The sequence below is a fragment of the Lagopus muta genome, chromosome Z, assembly GCF_023343835.1.
Source record: "Lagopus muta isolate bLagMut1 chromosome Z, bLagMut1 primary, whole genome shotgun sequence".
Lineage (NCBI taxonomy): Eukaryota > Metazoa > Chordata > Aves > Galliformes > Phasianidae > Lagopus > Lagopus muta.
Window position 1 is genome coordinate 48,420,515 of NC_064472.1, and position 15,988 is coordinate 48,436,502.

General features: G+C 33.8%; 1 protein-coding gene across 1 annotated transcript in view; it reads right to left on the reverse strand.

Moving 5' to 3' along the window:
* Window positions 1-15,988, reverse strand: part of FBXL17 (F-box and leucine rich repeat protein 17) — a 280,966-nt gene that overhangs the window by 75,931 nt on the left and 189,047 nt on the right. The window contains exon 7 of the mRNA XM_048931384.1: window positions 14,940-15,016. Coding sequence (XP_048787341.1) covers window positions 14,940-15,016 — 77 coding nt within the window. The remainder of the gene's footprint in view (window positions 1-14,939; window positions 15,017-15,988) is intronic.

Consider the following 15,988-nt stretch of genomic DNA (forward strand, 5'->3'; position numbering starts at 1 on the left):
GGCTTCTCCTTGACTAATGCATTTGCAAAGTTTCTTACTTAGGCTGTGTCCATTTTTCTAACGGAAGTGGTCAGTTCGCCTGATATGGAATCGAAAGGCGACATACATACTGTGCTTAATTTTCTCTGTTTGTTACCAGATAGTTTGAAAGCTTACCTTTGCCTACAAGAGAAAATAGATGTCTCCTGGATATCTACTGTCTGTAATTAGCCAGTTATTTCCCATGTTATTTTCTATACAGATTTTCCTAATATTTTACATCCTCCTATTCTAATTTTTCCTTTGTTTATGAATCAAGCCAGAAAGCTGCTTTTTATTTCTCTATTGAAACTTTTAGAGTAGCAGTTCAATTTGTGAACTTTCACAGAATATTACTTTCGTATGTTTTATTGTAAATCTTCATTTTTGCTTTAAAATGTCATTCTGCTTTGTAAGAGCAATCAATATTTTCATAATTACATAAAACAGCTCGAAGTGTATTATGTATCCCTACCACAAATGTAGTTGTTTTCCCAACCTAACTCAGTTTTTTGTAATTTTAGCCAATAAGAACATGGCATTGGTGCCAAAGATTCTAGACAGACTAACAAACATTTTATCAATCAATACTGATCTAGCAGGAAGAAACCCTGCCCAAGTTCGCTTCCAACCCAAGACAGTCTATGATTCCACAATTCTTTGACATTGCTCTCTTGGTGCTCAGATGCTATTTGGATAGACATAAGTGTCTGTTACCTAATTCCCCTTTTAAACTGATAGCTTTAGAGCTACTAACTGATACTCAGAAGAAGCTTTTAAGAGAGTTTTCAAATGCTAGATGACAATGTTGTTTATGAAATCTGTTCAAACGCTGCATATTCAAGAATCTCTTACAGAATCTGTTAATTCTGAATCTAATTTTAATTACACTCATTTTTTTTAAATTCAGAAATCCATGTGCATTGTTTTAAACAGAGTTCTGCAGCTCTTATTCTATTGCTGTTTGCAAACAGAAGAAAAAATCACAATCAAGGACATATTCTGACAACAGTATGAGACCTAAAAAGAAATTCTTCCTCATCACAAGAAAAAAGCTATTTTTGAACATAAAGATTAAATTTCAAGAATTAAGTTGAAACTGAGGGGAAAGGCGTATCATATGAACAAATGAACAAATGATTAAAACTCTTAGAAAAATTTCTGCAGGTAGCAGTGGCAAATTAGGGTAACATATTTGGGGAAAAAAAAAAAAGAAAGAAATGAAAATAAGGAGAGGATATGGGAATGCTTACTCTGTTTATTTCATGCCACACAAAAATCCATGGTAAAGCTGATGATAGTAAATAGACTGTAAATAGAAAATAGATCTAGACATTGGTTACAGCTTCTAGTTTAAGTTCTTACAGACAGCAGAGATTCTTCGTATGTAGCCACACAGTTACCTATTAGAATACCAACTAGGCTTAAAATGGACAAGTACTTGGAAAGTTTATGAAAGCACATGGTTGCTAAGAATATAAAAGAACCCAGTAACTAAAAAAAATTCTAAATCCAATAAACTACCACAGCGAGACAATTATCTTCCTGTCACTACTTGTACCACATGGTCTGCAACATTCCATTTTTTCAAAATACCAATGCTGAACACACGGAGCTATGAAAAACAAAAGAATGGGCTTCACAGTGCATCAGGCAACAAGATGTTCCATGACTTCAGAGCATTGATCTCTGCAACCTTTCTTCTAAAGCTCTAGAAACACCAATCCTGTGTATAGAGTATATGAGCCTAAGAAAAACTTCTGAATATATGATGTGTAAGTGTCATTGTTCCAAATTTAAATACCTAAGTTTTGGACATCTGTCATAATGGAGATTTATTTAATGCATAAAACTTGGGAACTGAGTGGGAGATCTTATTGAAAGCACCATTACACACTCCTTTTCTGACAGCAACAGGGAAACTGAATGTGGTAGGAATTCAGCATTCCTTTACAGGAAACAGGATTAATCTGTATGTGTATTCTTTCTTCCAAGCAAAGTGTCCTGGCTATCCCCCTCATCCTGCCACGGAACCTATGCCTATCGTTCCCACTCCATTCTTGCAGTTCCTCCTACTTCTGAGATCAAATAATCTACACTTCAATGCAGGACTACTTTCCAGCCTCAGTCTCCCATTCCCTTATTAGATTTCTCAAGGGTCTCATCTCAGAGCTCTCCATGACACAGCCCACGTTCCCCTAGATGAAGTTCTTGCTAAAACCTCATGTAAACTAATCAAACTGATATCAAACTTTTGCACACCCCTTCTTCTGTTATTAGCAAGGAACATCAGTAATGCCTGGCAGCACCTGAGCAAGACAGCATATCTTGGCTGGACCTCCACAAGAAATCTGGTTTGGCATTTAACTTAGAAGGAGGTTGAAATTACCTATGCTGTCCTTATGAAAATGTTAGGAAAGAGAAACGAAAGCACATCTATGCAAGAGGGCAACTACAATCACATTCTGTACACAATGTAACTGAAATTCAGAAATATCATAACTAAAATTTGAAATGGACAAAGTTAATATTTGATGCCTTTCAAGTGCTCTTTCAAGTTTGGAATCATTGAATCACAGAACTGCAGGAATTGGAAGGAAGCCCTAGAGATCATCGAGTCCAACCTCCCTGCTACAGCAGGTTCCCTATGGTAGGTCACACAGCTATATGTCCAGATGGGTCTTGAATATCTCCACAGAAGGAGACTCCACAACGCCCCTGGGCAACCTATTATGCTTCTCCATCACCCTTCTCTGTCATGCCTCAGGTTGGCATCTCCAGAACAGAGCAAGTATGCACCAAGACAATCAATAGAGTTGAAAGATACCATGATCTCATGCTAACCAATGCAGCAGAATTTGAAATTTTTTTACATTATCAACAGAAACTTTGAAAGACAGAAGCTTTTTCAGTTCAAGAACAGCTTCAGGGTCCAACTGACAGCAAAAGTACATGGTTTTTCTTCTCCAAATTTTGGCTGCACATGTTATTCGCTGTGACTGAATGGTTTTATTCTGAGTTCTTTTGCTTTTACTCCAACACATCTATTGCTGCTTTTATTCCCTGTGTCATATCATCAGATGTTCAAGATTTAAAGCCTGTGTCAGCAAAAAAAAAAAAACAAAAAAAAACAACAAGGTTTTCCATCTTTCACAAATCTGATGTGCACCAGCACTCATTCAACAAAAGACCTGTCAATGGCTCCATTATCAAGTACAGTAATAAGCTTACCCTTCTGTGTGCACTTCTAAGCCACTTCCCATAGGAACTACACAAATACTTTTTTGTTAAATCTTGATTCAAGACTAGGGACTTTTTATCTGCAAACTGCGAGGAGCTTCAAAATCTCTACTACCAGAATCTTTTGTAATCAAGTGAGTTACAATAAACAAAGTTGCAAGTATGATGACAAGAGAATCATGAGCATCTTACAAAAGAATCAGAGCACAGATGTGTGGATAGGTGTACCTATTCCACTAAAAAATAACCCACCACCACAACAACAAACAGAGCTTCTGCATGCTATCTGAAACAATGAAATTTCCCAGATAACCCATTTAATTAAAACTCCATGAACTGATGAACTGTTCACTCATGTGATGGGTTGCATCATTAATCCCACAGCTTTCCAAATTCCTCATTTTTTCCTTTTCCACTTTTATCCCTTTCCCTTCCTTTTTCCCTTCCCTTTCTTTCTCTTTCCCTCCCCTTCCCTACCTTTTCCCTGTCTTCCCTTCCTTTCTCCATCCCTTCCCTTCGCTTCCCTTCCTTTCCCCTCCCTTCCCTTTCTCTTTTCTCTTTTCTCCTTTATCCTTTCCTTTTTCCATTTTAATATGCCACAATGCATTAGATACTCAATGAGATTCAGGCACTTCATAAATTTGAAATATATTTTGTCCCTTCATATTTTTTATATGTTTGTCAAAATTGTTTACAATTCAGTATTGTTACTTCTTTGGCACCAGACGCAGTATTTACAATTGAACGAATAGAGGTAAATATAAGAGATGCACCTAATTTATGCAGTACATTTCCCTTCCATTAGAGATCTTCCACTCCTAAAATCAAATTAAGTGGTATTATGCATTAGCAGAGAGTAATCAAATTCTATTTTATTTTATCAGAAACAATACATATTTTGCCTTTTTATTTTGATTAAAAACATACCAAGAATGCATGTGAGGAAATTCACCAATAATGTTGTTTATTTATAAGATGTCCAAGTGCACTATAAATAAGTCACATACATTGAAAATCTATTTTAAACTGATATTTACTCTTCCTTTCCCCTTAAAGATGTGTGACAAAGGCATTTTTTCATTTATGACTATGTAAGAAATAAATACCATGAGTATTCATTCAAGATATCTTTTTCTGTGTGAATATTTGCACATGCACATGCAGTCATCATAAAATGCATAAAAGTGCACTGAATGGCTGTCAGTAAACTACTCCAGGTGAGGTCACAGATTTTGTGAAGCTACAAAGTCAGGGTTTCTTTTAGGCTCTTTTGCAAAACCTGTGCAAATCCTAACTGGTCATAAATCATAACTTCATAAGAAAATATGGATTTCAGAGGGAGTAGAGAGAGTAGAGACCTGTGTGAATTAGGTTTCTTTTGCTTTACAATCTCTATTACTTTCAAGGTGTACTTGTATATTTATTGATTAAAGGACAAAATGCATTTCTTTCTTCTTTTCTTCTTTCCACCGCTCTCCCCAGTAACAGTGTTTGATCAGAATTGTTTCTTAATTCCCCCTTAATTATCTGACTAGAACAGAGTATGGAACAGAAAACAAGCTCTGTTTATATAAAAATTGTCACGGAAAGGAAAAATAAAAAGCTGATGCATCTTTCTGATCTGTTTTTTCTCCTTTTTACATCATGGACAAAAAAACTGCTCTATCAAAACAGCTCCATATAGACTACACATGTTCAACCTGCCCTCTTTTAGCCCTCTTTTTGATGCTTTGTTACTTACTTTTATTAACTATATTACAGATTTTATAAGTGGCCCAAGACAATTTCTCTTCACTCAGTGCAGCCAAGGCAAGCAAAAAGTTTGGGCACCCTCAAAACGTATACCTAGAAAGAACAGTGTCCTCTGTGAAGTTATTCTAGTAAGGGCCTTGTACTCTTCTTTTTTGATGATGCTTCCAAATGCAAAAAAAAACATACCAGGCACCGTCACTCTTTCTGATACAAGTGACATAAGTAAAATGCACAAATCAAAGAAAGGGAGTACAATTTATATACGCTTTTGTACTAAAGTTTTTCCTAAAAGTTTGGCTTCAAATAACTTTCAAATATCTTTCAAATGTCTTTTTGCTTGGCCATCCAAATAGCTGCAGGATCCCATGCTCCCTGTGAACAGTTCTGGGCAAGTTTTCATACAAAACTATTCTAATCCTTTAGATAGATCCAAACAAAATTTTGCTGCCTATTAAGTAATTTTTGAAAGCATAAAAATTAGTTGCCATTCAAATTAGTTATGACTAAAAGTCATGCTTGTTCCTTACATCAGTAGATTCCACATTCCGTCATACTGTGGTGAAAAATCAAATAGTTGAGAAAGACAACATAAATTTGCTATATATATTACAGTGGGGGAAATCGGTTGCTCCTTCTCTTTTCTCCTTCTCTTTTCTTAGAAAAAATTAACTCAGAATCACCATTATTAAAAGAACACAGAGCTGAAGTACCACTCATTTCACTTCAATAACTAAAAAATGTATATTTTGGATTCATGCTCTGTTCATAGGAAAGACGATTAATTTTACTACTTTTGCTGTTGTAAATAACGTTTCAAATCAATATTTATGACCTTACTTTGATATTAGGCATTTGATTTTATTTATATTTTAGGGAAATACATCAATATCCTAATAAGTACTTCTTTAATAAATACTGAAATTTCATTATGAAATTAAATTATAGAAATGATTAATGAATAGAAAACTCTGCAATATTAGCATTTCCTTAATTTAATTGATATACATTTTTAAATGGGCAGAGAATGATCAAAATGATTCACAGATTCAGTAATCTGAGTAGTACTGAATATTCAACAAACATCCAAGAGAAGTTACATAACAGAAAGGCAATCCTACAGAGTAACATTTTTAGGAAGTTAGCTTCAGCAATTATGCTGTAACTTGTATATTACTTGCAATGAACTTTAAACAACTGTTCTCATATTTAAGCACTTGATAATGAAACCTACATTATGAAGGCACCTTGAAGAAAACACTTAGGCAACATTGGAGTAACACTGTAATTTTAAAATGTAATCTGTTAAAATACATTTGAAAGAGCATTAAGAAGGGGATCATAAGACCAACTCCTACAATTTAGAAGAAATAAAGTGAAACTGCAACACAACACAGCAAATTTAAAATATAGTGGAAATAATTAGTTGAATGATTACATATACAGCAAAATTTTTATAGCGTAAGGGATCAAATGTAAAAAGATTCAATAAAATATTTTATTTTTGAATTCCGATTTCCTCTCACTTACAAAATAAGCAAGTGCTGTTTCTAGATTTAGAATAATGATATTCCCCACTGAGGAATATAGGTTGCATAAAAACATTTTAAAATTGCTAACGTATCTTTTTTTTTTCTTTTTTTTTTGAAGGGGATTGGTAATTGCTTCTCAACCAATTAAAGAGTCTAGGGGTAAATCTTACATCAATTCAAAAGTTGGATGAATAAATATAAAACCAGACTACAACAGTGCAGTAATGAGAGTATTTATTAGTATTTGTCAGAAAATATTAAATATTTTAAACATTTAAATTAAATTATATTCTAACCCAGAAAGAAATACTCTCATTACATACATTTTGACAGCTATTTTTTTTCAAATCCATCCACCACACACTGAAAAAATTGAATGTTTTGTTGGGAGTATTACTACTCATTGCAGTGTGAAATTAACAAGAACAATGTGAAATGAAAGTCTAAAAACACAGAATGACAGCACTTTCTTCAACAGCTTGTGGGCTTATAAAAATACACAAAAAATAATTACAAAAACCCCAACGATTATAATATGATCAAAACCGCATGGTTTAAAAGTAAAAAATCACTTGTCCTTTAAATTGGTGCTTAGATGCAAATAATTTGTTATATCTAATAATTTCAAAACTGCTCTTGCCATGCAGCAGTTCAGTGAAGATGCACTTAACACTGCTTCCAATGCAAAGAATAACATTATGAAGGACTAAAGCTTTATGCTATTTTCTAAAGGTCATGTAAAACATGAAACTCAAATATTACAATAGAACAGTAGCTAGGTCCCGGGTTAAATGAAATTTCAGCATTATAATACAGTTTCTTAACACAGTAAATACAGTAAATGAATAAAACAAGAGTCCTAGAATGTATTTCTGGAAACATACACAGAGGTTGTAGCCATTCCAATTTTTTTAATGTCAGAAGTAAATTTTCTGCCTTGATTCTCATAAATAAGGTGTATTTTGCCAAAGATTAACTGAAGCACTTCTCAAGAGAGATAAAAAGTACAAAATTAAGGTTTCTATTACAGTTGATGCCAAGCTTGCCAGACAAAGAATCAAAATAACATCCCAAAACACCGTTACAACTTCTTACAGAAGAAACTGAATGAAATCAGCAGTACCTATGCATCTCCCCACATGACAAATCAAACCCAAAGTACAACACCTCTCTGTTTTTCACATTTAGAACAACCACCTGGGAACAAACTGTTCACAAATCATAGGCTTCTGCTCTGTGCATGTTGATGATTCAAAAGTGCATCTACATTCAGCTTCCTCCAACTGGCTATTATGCTACATTATTTCTAAGGGTACAGGTTAAGGGGTACAATTCATCATCCAGCATGACAAAAAACAGTTGAGAAGTTTGTCTCATCTCATAAAGAGAAAAACCTTTATTATCTACTATAGGACAAAGGATTTGCAGCTATCCGCTATTTGAGGAACGTGCTGTTGCTGTAATTTATCTCACTGTATGGGTCATGAAGATGCACAGTGGTGTCTCAAATCAGCTTTTAAAGAAAACTGCATGGAATTTTCATGACATTGTGAATACTCCTAAAACTTACACAATAAAAAAGAAAAAAAAAAGAAAAGTTTTTTCATACTTATGAATTAAATGGGTTTCTGAAAATTTCTTCAAGGGCTTTTTTTTTTTTTTTTTTTTTTTTTTTTTTTTTTTTTTTTTTTTTTTCATCAGTGATTACTTCTGATAAAGTTCTATTCGGCTTCGTCCTAACAGTGATTCCTATTGAAAACTCCAGACAGGTGAGTAACGTTATCTCTTTTCTCCATGAACACTCTTAACAGATCTACTGATATCCTCTGATGGGTCCTATGCTCCAAACATACCTCTCTCCTTCCTACAATAACAGTCCTCTTTGTTTCAATGTTAGCAGGATCCCTTGTGCACAAAGTTTTATGAGTACATGCATATCTGTACATGAACAACTAGTCCAAACAACAGCTTAATTTACAACAATATGAAAAAACTCTAGGAATGTAAAAAAATGAAAACAAGCAAGTTGAAAAATGTCCTTATAAAAGCTGCGTATTCTGTGATTTTTTCTTGCAGTTAAAAGGAAATATATAGAGGTTCTGACACACACGAAAATACTCCAAATCTTCACTGTGCACACTGTGCAGTATGAATTGTAATGACCTGAAAAGAGGAAGGGATGGTAATACTCTGTACTGTTGTTTCACTAAATTATGTAACACAGTGTAACCAACTTCTATTGCCAGAATAAGCTTTCACTGATCCTTACAAGAACTGCAGTTTCAATAAAAGTAAGAAGTAGGAGCTTCAGAATCCTGAACGAATGTTAAGCAAAACAAAAACATTTTAATGCATGTTAGAGATTTTGCATGTTGATGCAAATAATAATAACAATGCATGCTGAGGATGGAAGTAGCATTAATGCATACAACAGATCCTGTAACTTCCCTCCAATAATTCTCACTCTACTGCAGGTAAACTTATAGCTTATTAACCTATTCACAGAAAAGGAAAAAAAAACCTCAACAATTGGCACAAAACATTAAAAATCCTGGTTATTTACTTTAGTGAGTTCATATTCATGAACATTTAAGTAACGTAACCAAAAGTAGAAACAAAACAATTCTGTGGAAAGAAAGAAAATTGAGATAATAAGAAAGGAATACATTTATATCCTTTTCCCTTCATAAACTAAATAAATAAATACTTTAATGAGCTATTAAACATAATTGATATGCACATTACACAGGAATACATAACATACAAATTACTAAAGATGAAAAGGAAGGATGTGATCCTGAAAAGATTTTCTGCACATCTATACAAAGGCACGAACATGCACCTTAAGAGCACAGAATTTGAATGCTTTGAACCACTGAAAGACTACAAGACAGAAGAAACTATGCAAGAGATAGGAAAATCGAAGAGAGAAATCAGTTCTGAGAAAAAAAAAATCAGGGAAAAAAGACAGAAAAAGAACTCAATATATCAGCAATTCAGAACAATAGTGAAAGATGAAATGAAAGCAATATATTTTAAATGATCTGAATTAAGCAAGAGATTGCATAATGTGTACTGCGTGGAGAGGAACTTTTATTTTTTTAACCCAGAAAGGCATTCACTACCTGCTCTACTGTGTTTATGCATGTGTGCTGGGTTTATCCCACAAATAATGTATTTCTTTCTCAGTAACTGTATTCAAACTAAATGCTATTTTAAAAACATTCAGAAAGACAAAAATCAAAATTTGGAAAAGTACAGTTTTAATGAGACTGAGCATTACTGAGAACTGATCATTCAAGTGAGAAACAAAGTTGAAACATTCTTTTGCAAGGAAATACCCAGAGTATGCTTATTCTTTAAGATTTACACAACAAATACTAAACACTGGAGAGAAAGCTCAAAAGACTCTCATTAGATATATCTATATAAGAATACAAACATATTATATATAGGAAGATCCAACACTTTGAAAATTAAAATCTTTTATTTTAAAACAGAAGGCATATGTAGTCAATACTATTAAAACACCAGAGTTCAACAACATCTTGAAAAACTTTTTAACACTGTTGGCTGTATTTCACTCCTCAGGAAATAATCCCTTTTTTACAAAAACAAACAAACCAAAAAAAAAAGAACAAAACAAAAAGAACCACAACTTCCAATTATATTCTATGTTGTGATAGTTGGACTTGACATAGTATAAACACTTATCCCTCCAGACATCTATTTTTAAATGCATTGTCCTATCTATAAAATTTTAAAATAGAAAGAATATAATTCAATTGCAGTTTGCTGAAACTCCTTTATTTTTTTTTTCCTTTAGCTTCTGTTGTTTTTTGTTTCTTTCTTCTCAAAGAAAAACCTTTTTAAAAAATCATGTCCTCAAATACAACAAATGTACCAGTAAATGTCAAAAAGGGGCAACATGAGAAATATTCACAATCTTAAAAAGCAAAAAAGCTAAATATCTAGAGAACTCTTTTTCAGTATTCATAGCCTTAAAAGAATGTGTAGAATACCTTCCAATTTAGGCACTTGTGCCAAGCATTTCATCCAATAAGCTCTGAGCAATTATGTAATAGCTAGAAATAAATTACGCAGAATTCAGAACTACTGCATAGTAGACGTTATGCAAGACAAGCGAAAAGGCAAACTGTCATCCTCTGCAGCTTATGGGACAGGAATTGTTATGAGGCAAACGTATTCCCCAAACTGTGTCAATTATGTTTCTATTAGTGACAGTTTGGATATTTATTTTTTTCTGAGACTTCATAAGTGATCTCTCACCATAGACATGTAGCAGGCACTGATTTGCAGGCACTTCCATTCTAACTTCGAAAAGCTGTTGTTGATGTTGTTATCTTCTCCTGATCAGAAATCTATGGTTTAAATTTTGCTTTAAATGATTTTCTGCATACACTGTCAAAAAATGACTAGTGAACTATTTTTGTAAAATTAAACACTGAAGAATATTATTCTTCATCACTGGCAGGAATGCAGCTTCTTTTTTAGTTGTGCCTGGCATTATTGCGAGAGCAGACCCTTAAAACATCTAGTCTAGTTTCATAGGCTAGCTTCTTTTCATCTTTGAATACAAAATCTCACTTCTGTGCTTCAGAGAGCACGGCAATCTGCACCCTCTGCCAACTTCATAAGTATTAATTCGCTTAAAACAAATTCCCAACACTAAGGATATCAATAAAACCCAGAATCAAGGCATAAAATTGAAAAGACAGTTACACAATTCTGTGTGTGCTTGCTGCCCTGGCTCACTGTTATACATCCTCACATCAGCCTAATTCATTTGACACACAGTCTCCCCACAGCCGAGAAATCCTAGCTTTCTTACTAGATCTTAGGAAAAGCTTAAATACAAAACCTCCTATGTTTAAGTAATGTTAAGTTTGTGACACAAATCAACAAAAGGCAGGAAATTCAAAGATAACACTGACACTCCATGCTTAATTCATGATTGTTTAACAAAAGAGCCAAATAATATGAGTAACTAATGTCACTCTGTCTGTGTTCTTGGGCAAACAGGTGTTTATCTTGGAGATTATACAAATTCAGCCTCTCCTGTCAGTCTATGTAAATGCTACTGATTATTTAGTGTTTAACAATATGTTGGATATAAAGAAAATTTAAACTCTCATTCAACAACTTAGCATATTACATTCTAACAAAAATCTAATAAAAATGGACTTTTTTTGAAATTATGCTGGGCAAGCATAAATTAAAAAAAATCATCACCCTATAAAGTTCTCAGAAGTTATCAAAATAATATAGTGCAAAATAGAGAAATATATATATATATTATTCATTAATTCATAACTTTTAGCATCCACTCATATTTCAGTTCTTCTTCGAACCCTCCTTTGTCTTTTTGTGTAATATAACCAAACATATCTCAGGGTAGCAACTTGTCAGAGAAAGTAATGATGCCTATTGCTATATTATCACTGGATAATCAGAGGATTTTAACTATCAGGTTTCAAAGTACATTTTGGTACTTTTATATTTTTTGAATATTAATTGCATATTTATGGCATGTAAACATGTCTAGTTATTTTGCTCATTGCTTTACTGTATAAAGAATAATAATAATAAAAAAGAAATTATTGCAATTATGAAGGTCACATATCATAGTCTTTCCTAGAGTACATGAAATTAGATCACATGAATGTGCCTATACATTAAGAGCAGGGCAACGTTTACACTTTCTTCTTTTTTATAAAATTATTCTTATTATTCTTTCTGTAATTATGTTATTTCTTAAGTACTTCCTGCTATCTCAAGCGAATTTAAGTTGTATTGGAAATTAGAAATATCAGTTTTTATTTTCTCCAGTTGAACTACTAAGCAACCATAAACCAGCACCAGCAACAGCCGGGTAACCACTTTTGCATTACCAGCTGAACAGTTTCAAAGAGAGTTTTTGAAACCCCACATCTTCTGTACTTCATCAAACTGCAAGGAACCAGCTCACCAGTCCGAGGTATGTTTTAAAAACCCACAGAAAATATCTACAGTAACAATTAAAAGTTGGTGTCAAGACTGTAACATCGAAATCAAAAACAAAACCATGACGCTTAATGTATCTTCACAAACAAAAGAAACGCATTCATAGACTCAGGAGTATTAGGAACATCAAACAAAAGAATGAAGTCACATACGGCTCTACGCTCCCACTCAAGTCATGGTCTCACACATCTCTGGACACAACTTACCCACCTCCTTGTGAAACAACTACAAACTGTGAAGCTGCAAGTCTCTGTAAGACCAGCAGAGACCCAACTAAATGATTCCACAAGAAGCCAGGCATACACTTTTTAGCTGATTTCATCTACTTGCCACAAACACAAAGAGTACACGAGGGTTTGAAAGGGCTCTGAGGAAGAGAATGGCTGTTCTCTTCCTTTGTGGAAGGGGGGCAGCTTCTTTGATAAATGAAGTTCAACAACAAACTGAACTTACAGCACAGTAAATAGTGCTTATTAATCAAATTTTCACCTGCTATCACAATTTAATTTAAGGCAGGATTTTAACTTCCAGACAAAGCACAAAGTATAAATCCTACCTCACTATATGATTTATTTTGTGTTCTTGGATATCATGAGCAGATGAGTACAGTCATCACGCTGGTGTGCTGAAGAGTATAATGATAATCAATTGGTCTTAAGAGCCATATAAAAATCAGTCAGTATCACAAATATTTTGCTGGATTGCCCACTGATCCTTACTAAAATTATCTGATTTTATTGAAAAGTAAGACCCTGTCAACTGTCAACTAAAATTTTTTTCAGAAACCCAGTAACTGAACGCAATAATGCTGAATGACTGCAGAATCCAATACATCAGTGACAGGTAAGTATTAATACACAGAAGTCACCAGAAGCTCAGGTTGCATGAGTAGGGTTGCAATTATCATCTAAATGCAACATATGTTCTCCGCTTATTCATTCTGTGAAACGCACATTCCGCTTTTCATCTACCTTGGAACATTTCCTCTCTCCCCTCATTTTCTTGTAAGCAATTTTTTTGCTTCAGTTCTTCAGTGTGTGTTTTCCTCCTCCGAGAGAAATCTTGTTTTTCTCTCACTAACTGCAGCCAATGAATGGTGAAATAATTCTGAGAATACCAACTCTCAAGTTGTGGATTCTATTCTTTCCATTAGAATAACTTTCACATGGGTGCCAAAGTCAGTATGGGTAAGAAGCAGAGCTAGCAGATCTATAGTACACAAAGAGACAGTTTCACTTAAAAATATATCCAATACCTCTGATGTAATAGCAGTGAAAAGAAAAATCTGCACTGTCCCTTTGAGTTCTGTGGGGAGAATCCCCTTTCATGAAATTCCAGCAGATTGTTGCCATTCACAGATTCACAAATTCACCGTGGCCAAGAAATAGAAAGTCAAGAAAATCTACATTTTTAATTTTGACAGGATCTATTCTGCTCATGGAAGTATAAACAACTGTAGATAGAGAAAATGGTGCTTCTGGCCCACTCTCCCTCGTGTTCAAATCCTGAACTCTGTGGAGCAGTATACCCTTGAGCACCCATACAAACTGCACTAAAGTGCAAAATCTGAAGGGAAAAAGACCACTGGAAAGGTAATTTATCACTTTGACATAGTAATTCTTTATAAAAGCTATGGGGTAAAAAGTTAAAACAAAAAAGAGTGAATGAGAATCGAACAACTCAAAATGAACAGCTTAAAGATGTAAAAGTTTGTAAGTCCTACCAAAATTTTAATGTCTAAGTGGGAGTTTGACATTTGAGAATACGATTTTACTGCAGAAATAAATGTCTTAATTGAAAACAGTATGTTATTTGCAGAAAAAAAAGAAAACAAACAACTACCACACAACAAAACACAGTACCCTTAGTACTTAAGTACTAATGTAAGTACTTATGAGTTTTCTTGTACTGAGTATGAATTATGTTTCTCTATCTGGTCTACCAGATAGAAAGCATACTTCCTAAAATGCTTATCTCTTTTCTTAATCATAAAAGCATCTTTAAGGGGATCACTGTGTTCATTTAACATACATGCCCACAAGAAGCAATCAATTCACTCATCATTGCCTGAGTGTCCTTTCACAGCACCTTAAAATGCACATTCCCTTTTTGATTCTCTCTCAAATGCTCTCCAGATTCCCAGGACAATTAAAAGGACACAAAACCAAACTACACAACAAATGCCAGTTCAAATAAGCAATACTTCACAGCGCATACATATATAGTGACTTTCATATTTCTTAGCACATATCTTTTTAAGCAAGTAAAACATGTCCTATTTTTACGGGTATATGTTTTGAAAATGTGCATTTACACACTTCCAACAGTTTTAATAGAGTTCCTATACAAACCTAGTGGAGCAAAAATGTTACATACCATAGTCAGTGATCTTACACGATACCAAATACAGTTCTTTCAGGTTCCGTCCTTCTTTGGCAATCACCTCCACACACCTGGAAGACATACAGAGCAAAAATCACAGTTAAAGAACAATAGGCAATTTTTAAAAAGGAAGAGTTCAATCCATAGCTGCAATATAGCAAAGCTCAATTTCTTTATTCTGTAAATTATTCCACACAATCCCACACTGAAAATACATATGGCAGCACGCAGGCACATTAATGAGTAATACACTGGAGAAAAACATTATTTTATATTAAATGCTTCTATATCAGTATTCCCATAAGTTTTTCAACATGTGAATTGCTTGAATATATACAGAAAAATCCTTTGGAAAATAATACATAATTTCCATTTATAATTTCCATTTATGTATTAACGTGTAACTTTGGAAAGTTTATCTTGCAAGATCTAAGCTTTGAGAGTTCTCTTCTAGAAAAAACTATAAATGCATTGTAATGGCAAAGAAAGACAAGAAAATGCTACTTTAAAATCATGTTTACATTTCCTCAGTGATTTCTGTAGGAGTCAACATTCATTAGGACATTAGATATTACATGTCATTGTTGTTCTATGGTATACAAGCTACAGGGAAGGTTGAGATTGGGTGTAAGGAAGAATTTCTTCACAGAGAGTATGAATTGGCTGTTCAGGGAAGTGGTGGAGGCCTGGGTGGTATTTAAGAGACATGTCAATGTAGTAATGAAAGACATGACTTAATGAAGGAACTCAACAGGTAAGGCTGTTGGTTGGATTTGGTGATCTTGAAGGTCTTTTCCAATATTCATGATTCTATGAGTCTACAGAAGTTGTATAGGTGAGAAGATAGCTCATTTGACTGCCTCATCACAACTGTGACAAATTTTCAATGAAACATGAAAATTATCGATTTCATGTAAGAAAAAAAAATAAGCAAGAAAAACAGTAAGAAAATTTAAATTCTTATAAAATAGTATATAAAAAAATAAACTTTTGATGAAGTTTATATGGAAGTATTATAAGCACAACTGTTGTGTTTATAAATG